This window comes from Tachypleus tridentatus, chromosome 10 (genome assembly GCF_004210375.1).
Source record: "Tachypleus tridentatus isolate NWPU-2018 chromosome 10, ASM421037v1, whole genome shotgun sequence".
NCBI lineage: Eukaryota > Metazoa > Arthropoda > Merostomata > Xiphosura > Limulidae > Tachypleus > Tachypleus tridentatus.
In genome coordinates this window covers 154,778,846-154,795,869 of record NC_134834.1, presented here as the reverse complement: position 1 = coordinate 154,795,869, position 17,024 = coordinate 154,778,846, and the positions used below count along the sequence as shown (strand labels likewise).

At 33.0% G+C, this 17,024-nt stretch overlaps 1 protein-coding gene across 2 annotated transcripts in view; it reads left to right on the top strand.

The window, feature by feature from the left end:
* Prosalpha7 (proteasome alpha7 subunit) overlaps positions 1 to 17,024 on the top strand; it is a 29,965-nt gene that overhangs the window by 1,077 nt on the left and 11,864 nt on the right. The window contains exons 2-6 of one of the 2 annotated variants that reach the window (XM_076464665.1): positions 4,120 to 4,202; positions 5,114 to 5,237; positions 7,491 to 7,592; positions 13,063 to 13,206; positions 16,123 to 16,188. In XM_076464665.1, the coding sequence (XP_076320780.1) occupies positions 4,120 to 4,202; positions 5,114 to 5,237; positions 7,491 to 7,592; positions 13,063 to 13,206; positions 16,123 to 16,188 (519 nt within the window). The remainder of the gene's footprint in view (positions 1 to 4,119; positions 4,203 to 5,113; positions 5,238 to 7,490; positions 7,593 to 13,062; positions 13,207 to 16,122; positions 16,189 to 17,024) is intronic. The other variant, XM_076464666.1, reaches the window with a different exon arrangement.

Here is a 17,024-nt window from a genome sequence, read left to right as displayed (position 1 = left end):
ACTGAAAATATGATTTACAGGTGTGGACATGTGGTAAACTACCCCTTTTTTACATCATAACTTGCAATCATTTTTACATTATAATTTTAAGTTATGGATTTTAGGTCTGCTGTTTGTCATGTCCTAAAGCCATTTTAGTTAAGTTACTTTTCATGCTATGATCTAAAACAAATTGTTGTTTAGCTAGTGTTTCATATACTTACAATTCCAGTTCATCTTATTTTTTGACATGCTGTCTGTTAGAATTGTGCATATGTATGTGTGTGTATGCATATATAAACATACATCATGAACCATGATTGTGGTTCATAATAGGAACTGTAAGTAACTGCACAAAATCTAATAAAATGTTCAGTCAGAAACCACCTTAAACAGTATATATTCAGTAGAAATAACACTTTAATTAAACTTTTACAATTGATTGTACACATAAAAATGTACAAAAAAAGTGTTGCATGTTAGAGTTACCAGGAAAAATATTCAAAATGGCTCATTTGTAATTTTTATTCATAATATTATTCTCTTGACAGCCTACAACAAATGTTGCTTGCTATATTACATCCAGTTCTTTTGTAGAATACTCAGTATGGTACTGCAAAGATTGTAGGGGTATTCAAAAGTAGGTTTGTTATTTCTGTATTTTACATGAGCTAAAAAAACATAATTCTAATTTAGACAATGTTACCATTATTCATTAGTCAGCTTTCTTACTTGAATGTAACATACTAAAATTTTGTATTATGAGCAGTTAAGGATACATGTAGTGGTAAGGTTAATAACAATGTTGAACATTTCAATCAGATCCTTTCTAACTCATTGTTTTTAATAGTAAATTATTTCAGAGGTCTTATCCTCTGCTCATATGATATGAGTCTTTCCATTCTTGGTATACTTCATAATACTTTCAATACAACATTATAAATGAGGCCTAAATAGTGACCTAAAGTATAAGATTATAACCTCTAAACTTTCATTCAGTATTTGTAGTATGAGGTTAGAGAGGTGAAAGTGTTTTAACTAAAACTTTTAAGTATTGTTATAACAGCTATACTGCACACTCTGTTAAAATACTACAAAACTGAAAATAAATGAAGTCTTGTGAAACTGAAAACAATATTCTTACTGATTACTTAAAATCTGGAGGTTGCTAAAATTATATTTTGTTAAAGATATTAGATTTCTCTCAACAATTATGGTATAGTCTTTCCTTTTACCTGAATAGGTTATTTTTCAGGTGGTATTTGTTAAATGTTTTCATTTGCATGTTTTTAATCATATTTTCTCACATTCTTGACCATCCAATTTACCAAGTTTTTTCTGATTCAAACATTTTTTTCCTCTTGTTTCAGATTTTCTGGAAAATTGGTGTACTCAGTGAACTTTGATAAATAGAGGGCTCATATTTATCACATGCGTAAAATGTTTGATTACTTGCATATTGATGTCTACACATGGTAGCATGTGTATGTAACTGTCTGATTATTTATAGGATATTTCCAACATTTGTTGGATTTGGTATTGGCAAGAAAATGAACTTATTACATTCTTATTAGAAAAACTGTTATCCATTGTTAACTTAATATGTGGATTAAAGACTAATCTAGATGTCTTAAGCTGGCCAAACATCCCAAGATGTTATTTAGAATTAGAATAAAAAAATATCATTCAAATGAGGATACCCAAAGGATGAAATAATTATTTCAAAACAGGATTTCCTTTATTTGCCTATCTGACCATTAATCTGATTTTTTCTTCATTGCTCACTTAATTGCCCTTGACGATATCTGTCTTGTTGCATTTGATACATATGTTGATGTATTCCCTACACTGTATATAAGCATTTCATTCAGATATCACTTTTCTTGATAGAGTATTCATTAACGTTTTTCTCCGTACTACAACCACTGGAGATACTTTGAGCATTCCTTTTACGTAGTTCATTTTCTGTAAAAGGAAAAAAATTGGCAAGTTAATATATGCCATGAATTTCAAAATTACTGTTTATGGAATGGAGACAAATAAGGTCCCTTCTTTCCCTCTTCAAATATCTGGCATGGCTCAACAGTTGGAGAGGGGGTGTACACTCATAGTTGACGCTCTCTGACCTTGTTTGTTGTGAGTTGGAGATGTATATTCAGTCCAGTGGTGTTTCTACAGAGGATTGGGGTCAGTTTGCTTATAAAAAGTTAGGGAACTTGTTTCACTTATTGCAATGTTACCAGGGCATTATTCATCAGGACTCCATTATCCTCCAAATTATAATAATGGAGTTAGGAAGTCCTTATCACACCCAGTTTCCAGTCACTGAGGTGGTGAACAAAGGTTATTCCTCTAGACTTTTCAGTGAATTTCTTTCTCTCTTGGAAAAGAGGGCAAAATTGTGGGCCCTCCTTGAGATTCTGAGTTTTTCCCTCAAGATATTTGTAGGAGAGACCCCAGCCTATGTGGCAGTCTACTAGTAATACTGGTTGAGATTTAACACTTGGCTCTCTGTTTGGGTTGAGTGTAGCTCTTCTTTTAGATCAATATTGGTTCAGTATATTTTTGTGGAAGAGTGCCCATGGTTTACTTGTAATTCTGAATGTATAATAATCCATTGTGGGCCCTTGCTTGATCCTAGCTTGTTCCACATCTTTTCTTTTATTCCAGGGACAAATAGAATTTATATTGCCCAAATGATTGGGGAGTGGAGATGAGTGTTTATAATTTCAAACCTGATGAGTTCTGTTTTTTCAGGATGAGTCTGGCATACAGGATCCTGTTATTTTGAGTTTGAGGTTTGCTTTTCAGACTTTTTCAGTTGAAAAGAGGGTTTGACCAATTTGGTGTTGCTTACCTTGTGATTTCAGCTGGTGGAAATGCATCACTCTATAGCTACAGGATGGGATCCACTCACAAATACATCTATTACAGTCCAAGTGCCTGAGCCAACAACATGGATTGTAGGAACCATGGCCCTATAATTCTAACCCTGAGAAGTGGAATCTTGGCTACCTGGTTGGGGCCTGACAAGTAGTGAGGATGTCATTTTCCGCCAAGAAAGGAATGAAAGCCCTTACTTGCCCTCCACTTTATTAATATGGGATTCTAGGTGCAGTGTGAGAAGAGTAAGTATGTCTTGGAAATTTAAAGCTTTCTTAAATTGAAAGTGTATTTCCAATAATACCTCCTCCATGTTAAAAGATGGTGTTTAAGACTGTGGATTGGATCAGTCTAAAAGGTGATAATCTTATATGAAGGATGTGCTTATATACAGTACCTGGATAGAGGGTGTATTGATGTAGGTGTCATGAGGCAAATATCACTAAGGGCATTTAACCCTTTTGCTACAGGCTTGTGTATGACATACACTAGTTGCTATATCAAAAGTTATGGTGCAAAGGTGTAGACCATGTGTATCTTCACAAAATTTGGTATGCTATTAATCAAGATTACAAGTTTTTCATACATAGAAAACTAGACTTTTTAATGAAATATTTTTTACTAAAGATTTGTTTTTGACAATGTTTCATTACCAGTCTGAGTGCAAAATGACTTCATGTTATGATTAAGAAAACTAGTTTTTGTCCAAAAATTCTCATGTGTTATTTGCATAATCTCAAACCTCCTGAAAACATTTCAAGTGTTTGTTTTCAGTAAGACTATAAATTTAATTTTAATTGATTATAAAGGCATGCAAATCTAAACTTCATAAAACTTTGTTTTAATGATGGATTTTCCATAACTTAGCTATGTGGATTATGAAAATATTAATTTTTTACAAAGTGGGAACAAAAGAATATACTTATTTAAATCAAAGTATTTTGTTCACCACAGTGAACATTTTCTTTCGTTATATTTGTCATGATTGGTCTAGATAGTGGTTGCCAACATTTTAAGCATAACAAAATTTGGCTCAACTTTTATGAATGATAGAGAAAAATGGATATTTTTCAATTCAGAATGCAGGGATTACTGTAGGACGTTAAAGTTTTAAGACAATAAACAAACTGCAGGCGTGTTAGTAATCTATAGGAAGTTGGACATGATCCAGTTTACCTATTAAACTTCAAGATATTTTAAATATATCTGAAAAATCCACATGTCAGTAATTGCTTAGATCTGTTTACTCTATTTCAGTATGATCTTTCAGCATCACAGTTTTCTCCTGATGGACGAGTTTTCCAAGTTGAATATGCTCAGAAAGCTGTTGAGAACAGTGGGTATGTAGAGACAAAGACCTCATTAAGAGTAGTGTAAAGCTTTCCACTAAAATGCATTATTCATTCAAACAGAAGATTGCATAATTTGTGACAAACTTAAAATTCTCCTGTTTTTCTGTCTTTTAATAATTTATTTTTCATTGTTTAGGTCATTTATACATAATGGTTATGGTTTGTCCTTACTAGAATCTTAGTTAACTTTATATTATATAATAAATAACTGTAAAGAAGTAAGAAGTAAGGAAATTTTACTGAAAGTTTCTGTATTTTTAATACTTTTGTTCATAAGGTACTTTAAACAACTTGGTACTAGTGTTATGCATATGAACATCTTATTGCATATAAAGACTCGTTTGGAGTCTGAAAATTGATAGTTACAGTGGACCTAATGGGTGGCAGTCGAGAGTGTACTAGTTAGTTTAAATAACTGGTTGGAACTCTTTATACTAGTATAGTTTGTCTACTAGGCTAGTAATTAGTGCCTTACTTCCACTGGCTGGAATGTCAACTTCAGGAGGTATGTTTATCTTACCTCCAAGTGATATAGTACCTTATTATCATTTTTTTTTCTTTATTTTGAAGAGCAGACACCTTCCCATAACTGTCTCTAGGTAGTGAAGGGTGATATGTGTGTGTGAGACATTGTTGGCTTGAGCACCTAAATCTTGCTGTCCTAATTTCTATATATTTTGAGTATTTATTATCATCTATCAGTGTTTTCATGCAAGACTGGCAAATGGAGTCTAGGACTGATGAACAATGTATCCCCTACTTTCATTGTTACTTCCAATACGTAAAGTACGTTTTATATCCCACATTATAGTCTGTACTTTGGGGATCTTTTTAATTTTTGCAGAATTTTGTATTTTTGTTTATCAGAATAAAAAAATGTATATATGCTGTTTCTTTAGGACTGCAATAGCTTTGCGTGGTAAAGATGGTGTGGTACTTGCTGTTGAGAAATTAGTGACATCAAAACTATATGAAGCAGGAGCTAACAAACGAATTTTTTCCATTGACCGGCATGTTGGGGTGGTAAGTTGACAGTATTGGGATCTGTTGATAATGGTTTTTCTTTAATGTGACTTGTTTTGTTTCTGTAGACCGTTTTTTGCTTACACTTGCTAAACCATTAAAGTAAACCTAAAAGTGTTTTAGTAAATTAAAACTTGAGGCCTGTCCCAACCTTTCAAAATTTTGTCACACCTTCCTTTAAACTACCAATTTTACCACATCTCGAGGAAACCCATCCCAAAGGTATACTACCCTTTTAGAAAAATAAAACTCTTAACTAAAGGCTACTCTTATGTTGCCAAAATTTATATTTGTGTTCCCATGTTCTACCATTCTCATGATTAATTAAAAAAAATACATGATTCATTGACACCATCAACTCCATTAACAAACTTAAACTCCTCATCAAATTCAGTTTTGCTGTTTTTTTCAAGGAAAAACAATTTCAGAGCTTTTTCAACAAATCAGTGCCCTTCTTACAATACGGGGGTGCCTAAGAATGAACATAATACTCCACATTTAAGTGTGACTAGTGATTTATGCAATGAAATTATAACCTCTGAATTTATATGCAATATTTTTGTAAATATAACTTAAAATACTATTTGCCCTGCCACTAGTAACAGCACATTGCTTAGATTAAGAGAATGTTTTATTTTTTGACATCTTAAGAATTTAAGTTTTGCATATTCCATTAAGTTATTTACCTTATGTATTGCATTCTTGATTTCCTCCAAAATTTAATAGATTGCAGATGGGTCAGGAGTTTTTGTATTCATCTAGAGCATCTTTGTATGTCATTTATTATAATGTGGAGTTTAAAAGGAGTCAGATGCATTTTTTGTTCATAACTACATTTTTTTATTATTTATTTGAAACTTACAAAATATATATGAAGATATCTGGTAAATTTTTAAAGTGTGGTATCATATGAAATATTTTACTATATGGAGTGGAATCTCACTAAACTTGCACATGTATCTTGTTTCAATTCTTTTCCCATGAGAAGTAAAAACTGCTGGTAGAAACAGATGAGTCATGGAGGTTGAAACCATTCTCACTTCTCATCTTTCCATAAGAAAACAAGAACATTTTCTACAGAAAGCTATTTCACCCTTTTCTGCATTGAAACTTCTGCTTTCAGGCTTGGTGTCAACTGTATATTCACTCTGATTGTTCCACAGACTCTTGTTTTATGTTGTAGGAACAGGTTTGCAGTGGAAGTACTGTTGTAATAATTGTCCTTGTATCTGTGGTGCCATAATCCAAGATTGGGAGCAAGAACTGATAGAATAGTTTTCTTGATTTCCTTCAAACATTTCCAAGTTTGATGGAATATCTACTTCTAACCAATTATCATTATCACAGTGGGTAAATGAATCACTAACAAGAACATTTATAGAATTTTAATCACTTTCTGGTTCAGACTCAGTTGAGATCATGACAACTTTACATATCTTTGTGGGTCTAACAATGTTGGTGTAGCTAGAGTCACTATCAGAATGATCCACAAAAACATCCACATCAGGATCTTCACCTTCACTTGGAAAATTTGACAAATTATCATTGAATAGTTCAGTAATTATCTCATCTTCACTCAATATGTTGTTTCTTTGAGAAGCCACTTATAAAAATATGGGTATTTTAAGCAAATATCAGAAAAATAATGACCATCTGGAACAAAATAAAATGAATCAGACTCCTTTCAAATGCATTGTTTTAAAGCTCTGCACTTAACATGAGTAAATTCAAGACATCTGCAATGTGTTAATGATTATTTAAACAAAATAGCTCTTAAAACAACAAAATGATGACAAACACAAAATAGTTTTCTGAAGATAGCATTATACTGAGAGATGATCTTACTTTTACTTTGTTTTGTGTTGTTTTTGATTTTTTTTTCCATTTTGAACAGTATAAGGAACTTTATATACCTGTGGTAGTATGGAATTGACATTTTGCATTTTGAGACTCAATCTTCAGATTGTGTAGTTTGGTAAAGCATGTTACAATTTTCCAAATGAATTAGTACACACTACCTAAAGCCAATTTGATATGTTTAATTTTTTATCCTGTGTGAATTAGTTTAATCAGATTTGAAGAAACTGTTGAAGGGTCTATTATTTATAGCTTTGTAGTGTAAGCTGTTTTTTTATACCAGTCTTACAAAAGTATTTCAAATATACATTTAGCAAAGATAAATTCGTAGGTGTACAAATCTTACATGAAATCTAATTAGGTTTTTGGAATTAACTGTATAAACTATTTGAATAGGCATGTGCTGGCCTTTTAGCTGATGCCAGACAGCTAGTAGAAACAGCAAGAACAGAGGCTTCTAACTACAGGGCTGACTATGGATCCTCAGTGCCTCTCAAGGTGAAGTGGTTGTAGTGCTTAGTTTCAAAAAATGTTTTTACTTTCGATTAAATCACTCATCATTTGATTGTTCTTTTTTTACAATTTTGAAATTCTAGAAAAGTAGGTTTATCTCTCTACATATAGCAGCTATTTCTTGTGCATTTGCCTTTGAGATTTTGCACATTCCACTAGCCTTGGGTTATCTTTCACCTAAAACAGTGGCTGTTTAACAAAAAGAAGGCAACACATCCTCCATGTTTAATAGATCCCCTTAAGCACTTGTTCTCAAAATTAGCTTCATTCTTATTGTTGCCACTATCTTTAATGCATGTTTAAGTTTAGTCAAAATCGGTTTTGTCAGATTTATGTTGCCTTTTCACAGTTAAGTTTCTTTGTTTTTCTTTTAATTTGTTTTAATTATTATGATTTCAATTTATGTAACCACTACATATCTTCAAAAAATGAATCTGGATAATTGTTAAAACCATGAATGATCAAGTGATGCCATCTTTTATCTTCTCTTGACGTTTTGGTGATGCTATTAATGTCACTCCTTTTTTACATCCACTGGAGGCTCTTTGACTGTGGAAGATGTTATTTTTATAGTTCATCATTCCATGGGTTCTTTAACACATTCTTGCTTTTATACCTTTTTAAGACAAAGCTCTTCTTCCAAATCTCTTTGTGGACTAGATTATTCAGGTTTGTTTTTTAATTTTTCTTCTGTATCTCTTGACTATTCATACTCTTCTACCTGCCTGGGGGGAATGAACCCTTGATTTTAGTAATACACTAATGCTCAATTTTCCTGTCTTCAGCTTTTTCTTACCAGTCTGTTTTTTTTACCTATCCTCTCTCCATCTCCTCTCTGAAGCCATAAACCAGGATCCAGATAATTGTTTTGGTGATCTATGGGTTGGCCCTTTTCAGTAACAGGATTTCTTCTCCTGCTTTACCCTGCTTACTTGATTCCACTATTGTACTTACATGACCTCCAACTAGATTATTTTGCTCAGACGTGTTCTTAACATTTTGGAGATTGGCTGAGGTTGCACAACAGTAGTTCTCCCTTTTCTCCTTGGTTTCTTGTCTCTCACAACCTCATGAGTCCACTTCTGTTCTTAAACCCTGTAAACCCTTTTCTTACCTTGTGTTTTTCTACTGTTTCTTGCTGCCACTTTCATTGGGTTGGCCATCACATGTTCCATCAGTGTCTTCCTTTCTTTGTACCCAGTTAGCATAAGTCCTGTAAAAGTACATCTCTTTTGCTCACAGATTTTTTGCTTCCATTTTGTGGCCAGTGAGCCATTCAAGTTCTTATATATGACCTTTCTGTTCACATTTGTTTTATTTTTCTGTTTTGTTTTTTTCTGTTCTGTTTTTCCTCCTCCTCCTGATCTTCAGTCTCAAGGCCATGGTATGAGAGTTTTTAGCAAGAGGGTTATTTGACTCTCTTCAGGATTTCATTCTTGTTTTTTTGTTGTCCCCAAAAGTACTGGGAACTAGCATCTCATCATATACTTTTCCTCTCTGAGTCACTATCTGGTGGTTCTTTGGTTCAAGGAGGAGTTTCTTCCTCTCCATTGATCCTTTTCTCCTGGACTGTGGATTATAAAGGTTGATGTCTTAGAGGTATTTTTTTTTTCCAGTTGTTCTGTCCTCACATCATTTCCTTTGTGTCATTCACCATGATCAGGTGTACCAGTTTTGAGCTCTCTCCTTCTGCATCACTTTAGCAGCTTGTCTTAAACATAGTATCATGGGAGTATCTTCTCCCCACATCCACAGTCTTGAACTTTGTTTCCATTATTACACATACATCTGGCTTCTCTCCACATCTCAGCCATATCACTTCTCCAAGAGATTGCTTGTCTGGTTGACTCTTCAAATCCACCAAGGAGTCTTTTATTTCTTGACTTGGTTGAGCTCAGCCTTTTCTCATTCATCTGTGGGGCATAGATTATCTAGTCATCTCAACTCTTGCCTCTCCATACTTCCTTTATAAAAGATTCCATTTTTTTTGAGGACTCTCATGTCTGGAATACTTTGTTCTTCGTAGCTCGGCTTACATACGTCTTTTTCAATGAACTTTGAACAAACAATGAAAAGTTTCTCAAAATCCTGTTCTTTTGTGTGACACTGTTACATTTTGTTTTCAGAACCCATTTTTGGGGCTGTATCATGCAAGTACTGTGGTCAGTATTTCACTGATACCCACTCCATCTGTTTTTCCTTTTTTTTTTTACCAGTTTATGCCTATGGATTGGGATACATCTCTAGAAAAGTTCATGGGCTTGGGATTGGTTTCCTTTAAAGAATACCTTCCACATCAATATTCTAGAACTCATAGCTGTCAGTTGGGTGCTTTCCTTCCTCATCTTATGAATCACTTAGTTATGATTGACCCTGACAATTTGACAATCATATGACATATTAATTGTTGGGGTGTTATTTACTTTAGGGATATTTGCTTTCATACATTAGATTCTCTGTTTTGAGCCTACTCACATCAGGTTCATTTGCCAATCTGTTATAACTTGGAAAATTTGAAACTCTTAACTGATTGACTCCCTTGATCAGACAGGATGCTTGCAGGCTTTATCATGTCTCACCACATAAAATGCAACACTTGACTCATTTTCTGGCCTTGCATGTTCAGTGACCCTTGGGCATGATATTCCAAGCTGGAATGTGTACAAAGTGAACATCTTTACCATTTTTTATATCCCCCATCTGGTGGTTTTGCCTCCCATAGGATATTGGCTACATTTAGACATTATTCTCCAATCTACTCACTTTCTTTACCAGGTAAGTGCATCTTTAATTTCCTTATCTGTTTATAAGGTACTCCAATTCACCACCTACTGGTCTTGTCATCCAACATAATATACTTATTTCCTTAAATTTGCATCAGTTGATGAGCTATAGAAAGCATTAAACTTGTCTTCTCTGCTTCTGGAACTCCTACTGTTGAGATGGGATTTTTCCACAAGACTACTGTGATAATATATCTGTATATACTTCACTGTCCATTCTGGACTGTACCTTCCATGCACTATTGTGGAAGAAAACCAGCACTGGGATTGTCTTCCCACTTTCCAGGCTTGTGCATGCTGGCTTTTCAAATTAGGTTTTATAGTACCTCATTGCACTTTCTCCAGTAAAAGATCTTTGTAGTGGTAAAGTTCAATGGGGGTTGGCATCTCTTGGGTGTTTCCCCAGTATGAATTCCTTCCCAACAGTTTTTGAGTGAAGCATGGGAAACCCTAGCCACTGGGGACACCAACTACTTGTGTGATCCTTAGGAGATAGTCTGAGTTGAGACTATAATGGGATGCCCTTGTCAGCATGGTGCAGGTTATCAACTATTATAAAATATGCCAATTTCCCAGTGGTTTGGAGCAAAGTGTTCTCATGCAACGGGAAGGGACTTGCCCACATTCCTATATTTAAGTTATATTGATGTTGTACAACAGAATGAATATCAAATCACATGGTATAACCTTTGCCCTAGCCACACTATGCTTTATGTCCAACTGATCTGCTGCATACAAATGCTCAGTTGGCCACGTTTTTTTTTCCTCTCCTTATGATACATGGTCTGATTATGTCATGCTCCTTTCATACTTCCATTCAATTAGAGTATACTCTGCATGAGATAAATGTGGCCTCCCATGAATGTTATCATTCTAGTAATGCCCACTATAGAGTGTGAAGAGAGGCAGGTCTGTTGTTTTGGAAGTTTACAATTTCTTTATCTGAATGTATATTTCCAAAATTTTGAGAGATACTTATTTCTCTTTACACCTTTCCACTACTAGTACAAATTGTTCTTGCTTTGTCTAAGAATTAAGTTAATATCCAGTGCAAGTGCTTAGAGGGGTCTGCAGTTCATGGAGGATGCAATGCCTTCCTACTGGGGAAAGACTCATATGACAATTACACCATGCACTAGTGCAGTTCATGTTATAATACACATCTTAGGTGGCTATAACTCAAAGCTAGCAACATGCACAAAAAATCCTGAAAGGCAGATGTATTAGAAATAGCTACTGTATGTGGAGAGGTAAATATTTATTGGAAATTCATTTTTCAAGTATCATTTCACAGACTCATCTTTAGTAACAAATCAATGTTTTGTGTAACAACAGATTTGTACAACAGATTTGCATATTTTACTGAAAGCTTACCAAGTTTCATGTAAATAGACAAAGTAGTTTGAAAGTATAGCTACAATTTCTTCTCCAACATTTGGCTAACATTCAGCTCATATACAATATTATCCTTTTTAAGCTACTTCTATAAATAAATTTATAGTGAAGTTTCCATACCAATTCTGCCTGCAATGCTAAACAGCAGGGCTTGCTACTTCAGAGAAATCCCTCAATTCAAAGTTTATGATTTTGTTTTCAAAATTTATGTTATTGTTAGAGAACATTGTAATTTATAGAAAAAAACCTTGATGTTTGTCAAAGATGCATTTTCCTGCAGACATTAATATAAGATTTTTGTGCAAGTGTTTTGGTTTCTGTCAGTCAGGAAAACAAAATGTAGCATTATTAAGAACCATAATTCATGCATTGAAACTGAATTACTGTATTTAAAATGTTAAGTTGAATAAATTATCTCATGTTCAAACATTACTCAAGTGTGAGATTGTTTCTTAATATTTTTAAAATGTAGACAAATAACAGCTGGCATTGGGAATATTTCAATTTTTTTGTATTGAGAATACAGCTTGAAAGTTAGTGTACATTCTCGAGTTTCTGTCCCAGCATAACTTCCCAATGTTAAAAGAAATGTAGACTAAAGAAGAAGTAATGAGAAATAATATTGATTGGCCCATTTAGAGTTAAACAGTTGGTTCTAAGACGTATGCAGAGTAGTTTTGCAATCTTGAGAGGCTGGAAAGGTTTTTCCTATCTTTCCTTTATTTTGTGACAAAAATTGTTTATAACAAATATCAACCAAAAGTGACTAGTAGGTTATGTACCAAACAAACAATTGTTCTGACTGGATGATCTTTAAATAACCATTACTTTCTGTGATGACAATTACAAACAGTTAAATAGTAATCTGGCAGTTTAGAAAGTTCAAAAAACCTAATCACTGAGAGTGCTCAAATTTTTGCTAGAAAAAACAGTTTAATAACTATCCATAGTTCTATATGAAATCATATGAGCTTCTTGTGATGCAAATGAGCAATTTTTTTCCAATTGTAAAATTACATCTGTACACAAGAAAGAACAGTTCAATGTGTAATAGCTATACTTTTTAAATTTTAGCTTCTTCTTTACTTGTAGGCAGAACAGCACAATCATATTTTATTGAATTTAATATGAAAATATGTTGCTGTCAGGTGGGTAAAGACTTGTTTGTTTGGTCATGAAACAATAGTTTGTTTGTGAACAGCCAAAACTTTAAAGGAGTTTTCACATGCAATTATGTATAGTCATATAAATGGTTGAATTAAATGTTTGGTTTGCAGTACCTTAAGGACAGAGTGGCTATGTATATGCATGCTTACACATTGTACAGTGCTGTCCGGCCATTTGGATGCAGTATTCTCATGGCTGCATCAGAACCTGATGGACCTCAGTTGTATTGTGTTGACCCTTCAGGAATATCTTGGGTAAGTTATTTGGTTGAGCAGCTTAGAAAGATACAGAGTTAGCATTTGTTTACACTTGTTTTCAGTTAAATATAACATACTAAGTTAACTGCTCACATGCTTACATCCAGTTGGATATAGAATACGAGAAAAATCTTAACACATAGAATTAGAAAAATGCAAAGGTGTTAGAACAGTGGAAGATAAATCACATGTGAAACATCAAAATTTTATTAATCTTCATATTTAGTACAACAACAACTGAAAGTACTTGTTCAGCAGACAGTTAATATTTTTCCTCCTTTTGCTTTTATTAAAGTTATTACTACAGACAGTCTTTCAGGCATAACGTATTTAATCAAAGTGTCCTTTATGATTTTACTTCAAATGTCACTAGTACACTCCCATAATAATTTGTAACTTTTGATTTATTTCTGCAAGGGGGTAGATGAATGTTTAGGGTCATTATCTTGGCAGTAGAATCCTTTATTAGTAATGTGTAAACCATGATGGTAACTGATGGTTCTTACTCTGATCCACTGTTCCATTTCTTTTGCAAATATCTCCTTGTTTTGCAAATTTCATTCTCTTGACAATATTTAGAGATCAAAGTAAAGATTTATTAATTGCTACATGACCAAATATTCCATTATTATTGAATCTTCTTGATACTATATATCTAGAAACCTTTCTTTACATGGTCGTTTATCTCATGCTTGAGATCAGTGGTAGTATTTTTTCTGTCCCATAGGCTGCATAAACAATGATACTTAACATCAGTATCATTGAGTTTAGGTGTTTTGTCTCTTTCTTTCCTGTTTTTCAATATGCAAATTTGCTGCTTTATTGACAGTTCTCTATGTTTTTTGGAACAGGGCATGATACAAAAAACTTAATATATAGTCTAAAAATGTTTTTCAAGGTTTATTTGTGGAATGCTTTTTAGTTGATTTATTCTAGCATATAGCTCCTTGCTACCTTCTTTCTGCCATGACAGTTATTTTAGACCCAAAGTATAATCAGTACATTCATTCAAGCAGATCCATTATAACATGCCCTTGGTACCCAAGTATATGGAAATACTGAAGAATAAGTATTTTCACCCTTGCTCATTCATTTGTCAACAGGGATCAGTGAAGCATTACCATAGTTTTGAAAGTTACATTCTGTAATAGGATGCAAGAATAAACCCCATAAAATGATAAGAATTACACAATATTCTCTTGTCCTAACATTTTTGTACAGCATTGTTTTCAGTTAGAGCCAGAGGATTGAAAATTCTAACTACCCACACACTTTCAGTTAAAACTGGAGGAGTCAATTTTGTTCATTGTAGTGCATCAAAATATGTATAACAAAAGACAGAATAGGATGTGTGTGATTTTTCTTGATAAATAGATATTTTTTTAAAAATTCTGAATATGGGATACTTTCTGAATTTCAGAAATTATTACCTATCATGTGGACATGCCTATAGTGCAACTGATTGGCTCAGTATTCATTCAATAAGCTTGTTATATCCTTACTTAGTTACAGTAGGTTGTAATAGTATTGTGATTTTTAAAATAAAGACAAGAAATATGTTTAATTAAGTAAAATGGTATTGTTCTTATTAACGTTATATTTTTCTGTAATATATGTATGTAAACATACCTTTGAATACTTTGTAAAGTTTAATTTCATGTAGTAATTTACAGTGATCTACACTGTTTCTAATAACAGCTTGGCAATCCAAATATGTTCACAATAAATTAGTAAAATTTTAGTAATAAATTCTGCATGTACTAAAATCATTGATACTGGCTGTGACCCACAAAACATTTGTGGTAGTTTTCATGTACACTATTTAAGTCGTGCTTTCTTGCAGGTATTGTGTTAGATCAATAATTTTTAGTCTATTTGAGAAAAATGCTTAAGATCGGACAGTCAAACTCGCATAGGTGTAACATTGTTTAATAAGTTTACGTGAAAAATAATGATATTTATAATACCGTATAGAGTATGAAAGAGTTACAAGAGTTCAGTGTATAAGGTTTTATGAGCTGAAACAAACTCACAGAAATGAAGAATAAAACCTGTAGTAAAGAAAAAGTAACTAAAAGCAGTTTGTGGCATGATCCAAAGCTATATTAAAGTAAATATGAAATTGTAATGAAGGTAAATTTAGATGATTGTATATTAACACCTCACCTGTTCACAAAAGTGATAAGCATATGGTTTTGAATGAACTGTGCATGCATATTGCAGACCTAAAAAAATAAAATATATTTAATGTGATCATCAATTTTTAGGAAATTATGTGTAGGTTAAGTGCTGTTTGTGTGAAATACTTTGCAATTTAAAAAATATGAAGTTGTAATCAAAGCCAGTCATCACATCATGACAATGGCATTGTGTGTGGCATACTCATTGCATTAAAAAGTTTGACTGTGAAAGAACAGGTAAGATGATTTTGAATGGGGAAAAAAAGCCAAAGTGCAATCTAGACTCATTGAACAAAGGCTTTTCTAATGCTATGAGGTTTGTAGCATTTGATTGAGAAATTTGTGACGAAAGTTCTGAACAAAAAAATGCAAACTTATGCTTTATATACATTTGGAAGTGTATAAGGTCTTATTTTACACCTTAAATCAACTTGTATGTTTTCTTTTATGACAGATTTCAGAGAGTTTTTTGATGCAGTTGTGTTTGTTACATGCTCTAGTTATGATTTTCTTAGATCCATGTGACCATGTTATGGTCTCATTAATTTAAGCTTCTTTTGCACTTTTATATTTTAATTTGAACATGTTCTTTAGTTCTAAAACCTTGAGTTACAGTTGAAAGCTACATGAAATGTTTTATTTATTTCTAGAGGTAAATTATTGTAATGATTATAAACCTAACTACATGCAGGAAAATTGTGGATTGTAGAGAAGCTTTCTTTGTTTGTTGCAGGGATACTATGGTTGTGCCATTGGGAAGGCCAAGCAAGCTGCTAAGACAGAAATTGAGAAGTTAAAGGTATGAAAGTGTGTTTCATGCTGTATACATTTTATTTTCTAAAACATACAACTAAACTATTATACAAGTTTAAAGAATTTTTGTACTTAAAATTAGGAAGTAAGAATGGGTAGAATAACTTTGTAACACTCAATGGTTTTTAACACTGTACAAATCAAAGTAAGTGTGGCCATTTTTCCCAGTTCTACTTCATGTGCTTTTTTTGTAACATGGTAGCTTTTCAAACTAAATGAAATACATATATAGCAAAATTTCCCAATTGTAAACTTTGTTTCAGCAACCAAGTAGGTAGCATGTATGTAATTAATTTATACAAGTAACAAAATGCGTGACATCATAAGAGGGGTATGTGGTGTTAGAAGTTAGACAGGAAGCTCCAGAAGTCATACTTTGCTTATGGGAGACATTATAGTTATTTAACTGTAAGGAGCAAGACAAAAGAATAGTATGAAAAAGGCTGTTTTTTGAAAATTTATTGAGTATTAAGAAAGAATAAACAACTAATAAAGCTTGCTTCAAATATATAATTGTATCAAAGTTCAAAGTGAAACACAAAGTAAGAATGGGTAGAATGATGGCCACATTTACTTTGAGGTTTAACCATGTCAAAAACCATCAAGTATTATAATGCTATCTCACTCATTCATATCTTGTTTCCTTAATTTTCTATTTTAAAGGTTTTACACTTGTCCTTTTTGTTTTTCTTACTTAAGTCTTGAGAGGACTGAGCTCTAGGCGTATCCTTCTTGTAACGTTTTTTAGAGTGATCTCTTGACATTTATTGGCTTTTGATGATACTGCTATAGATTTTCTTCCACCAAGGCAGGGTGGCAGTT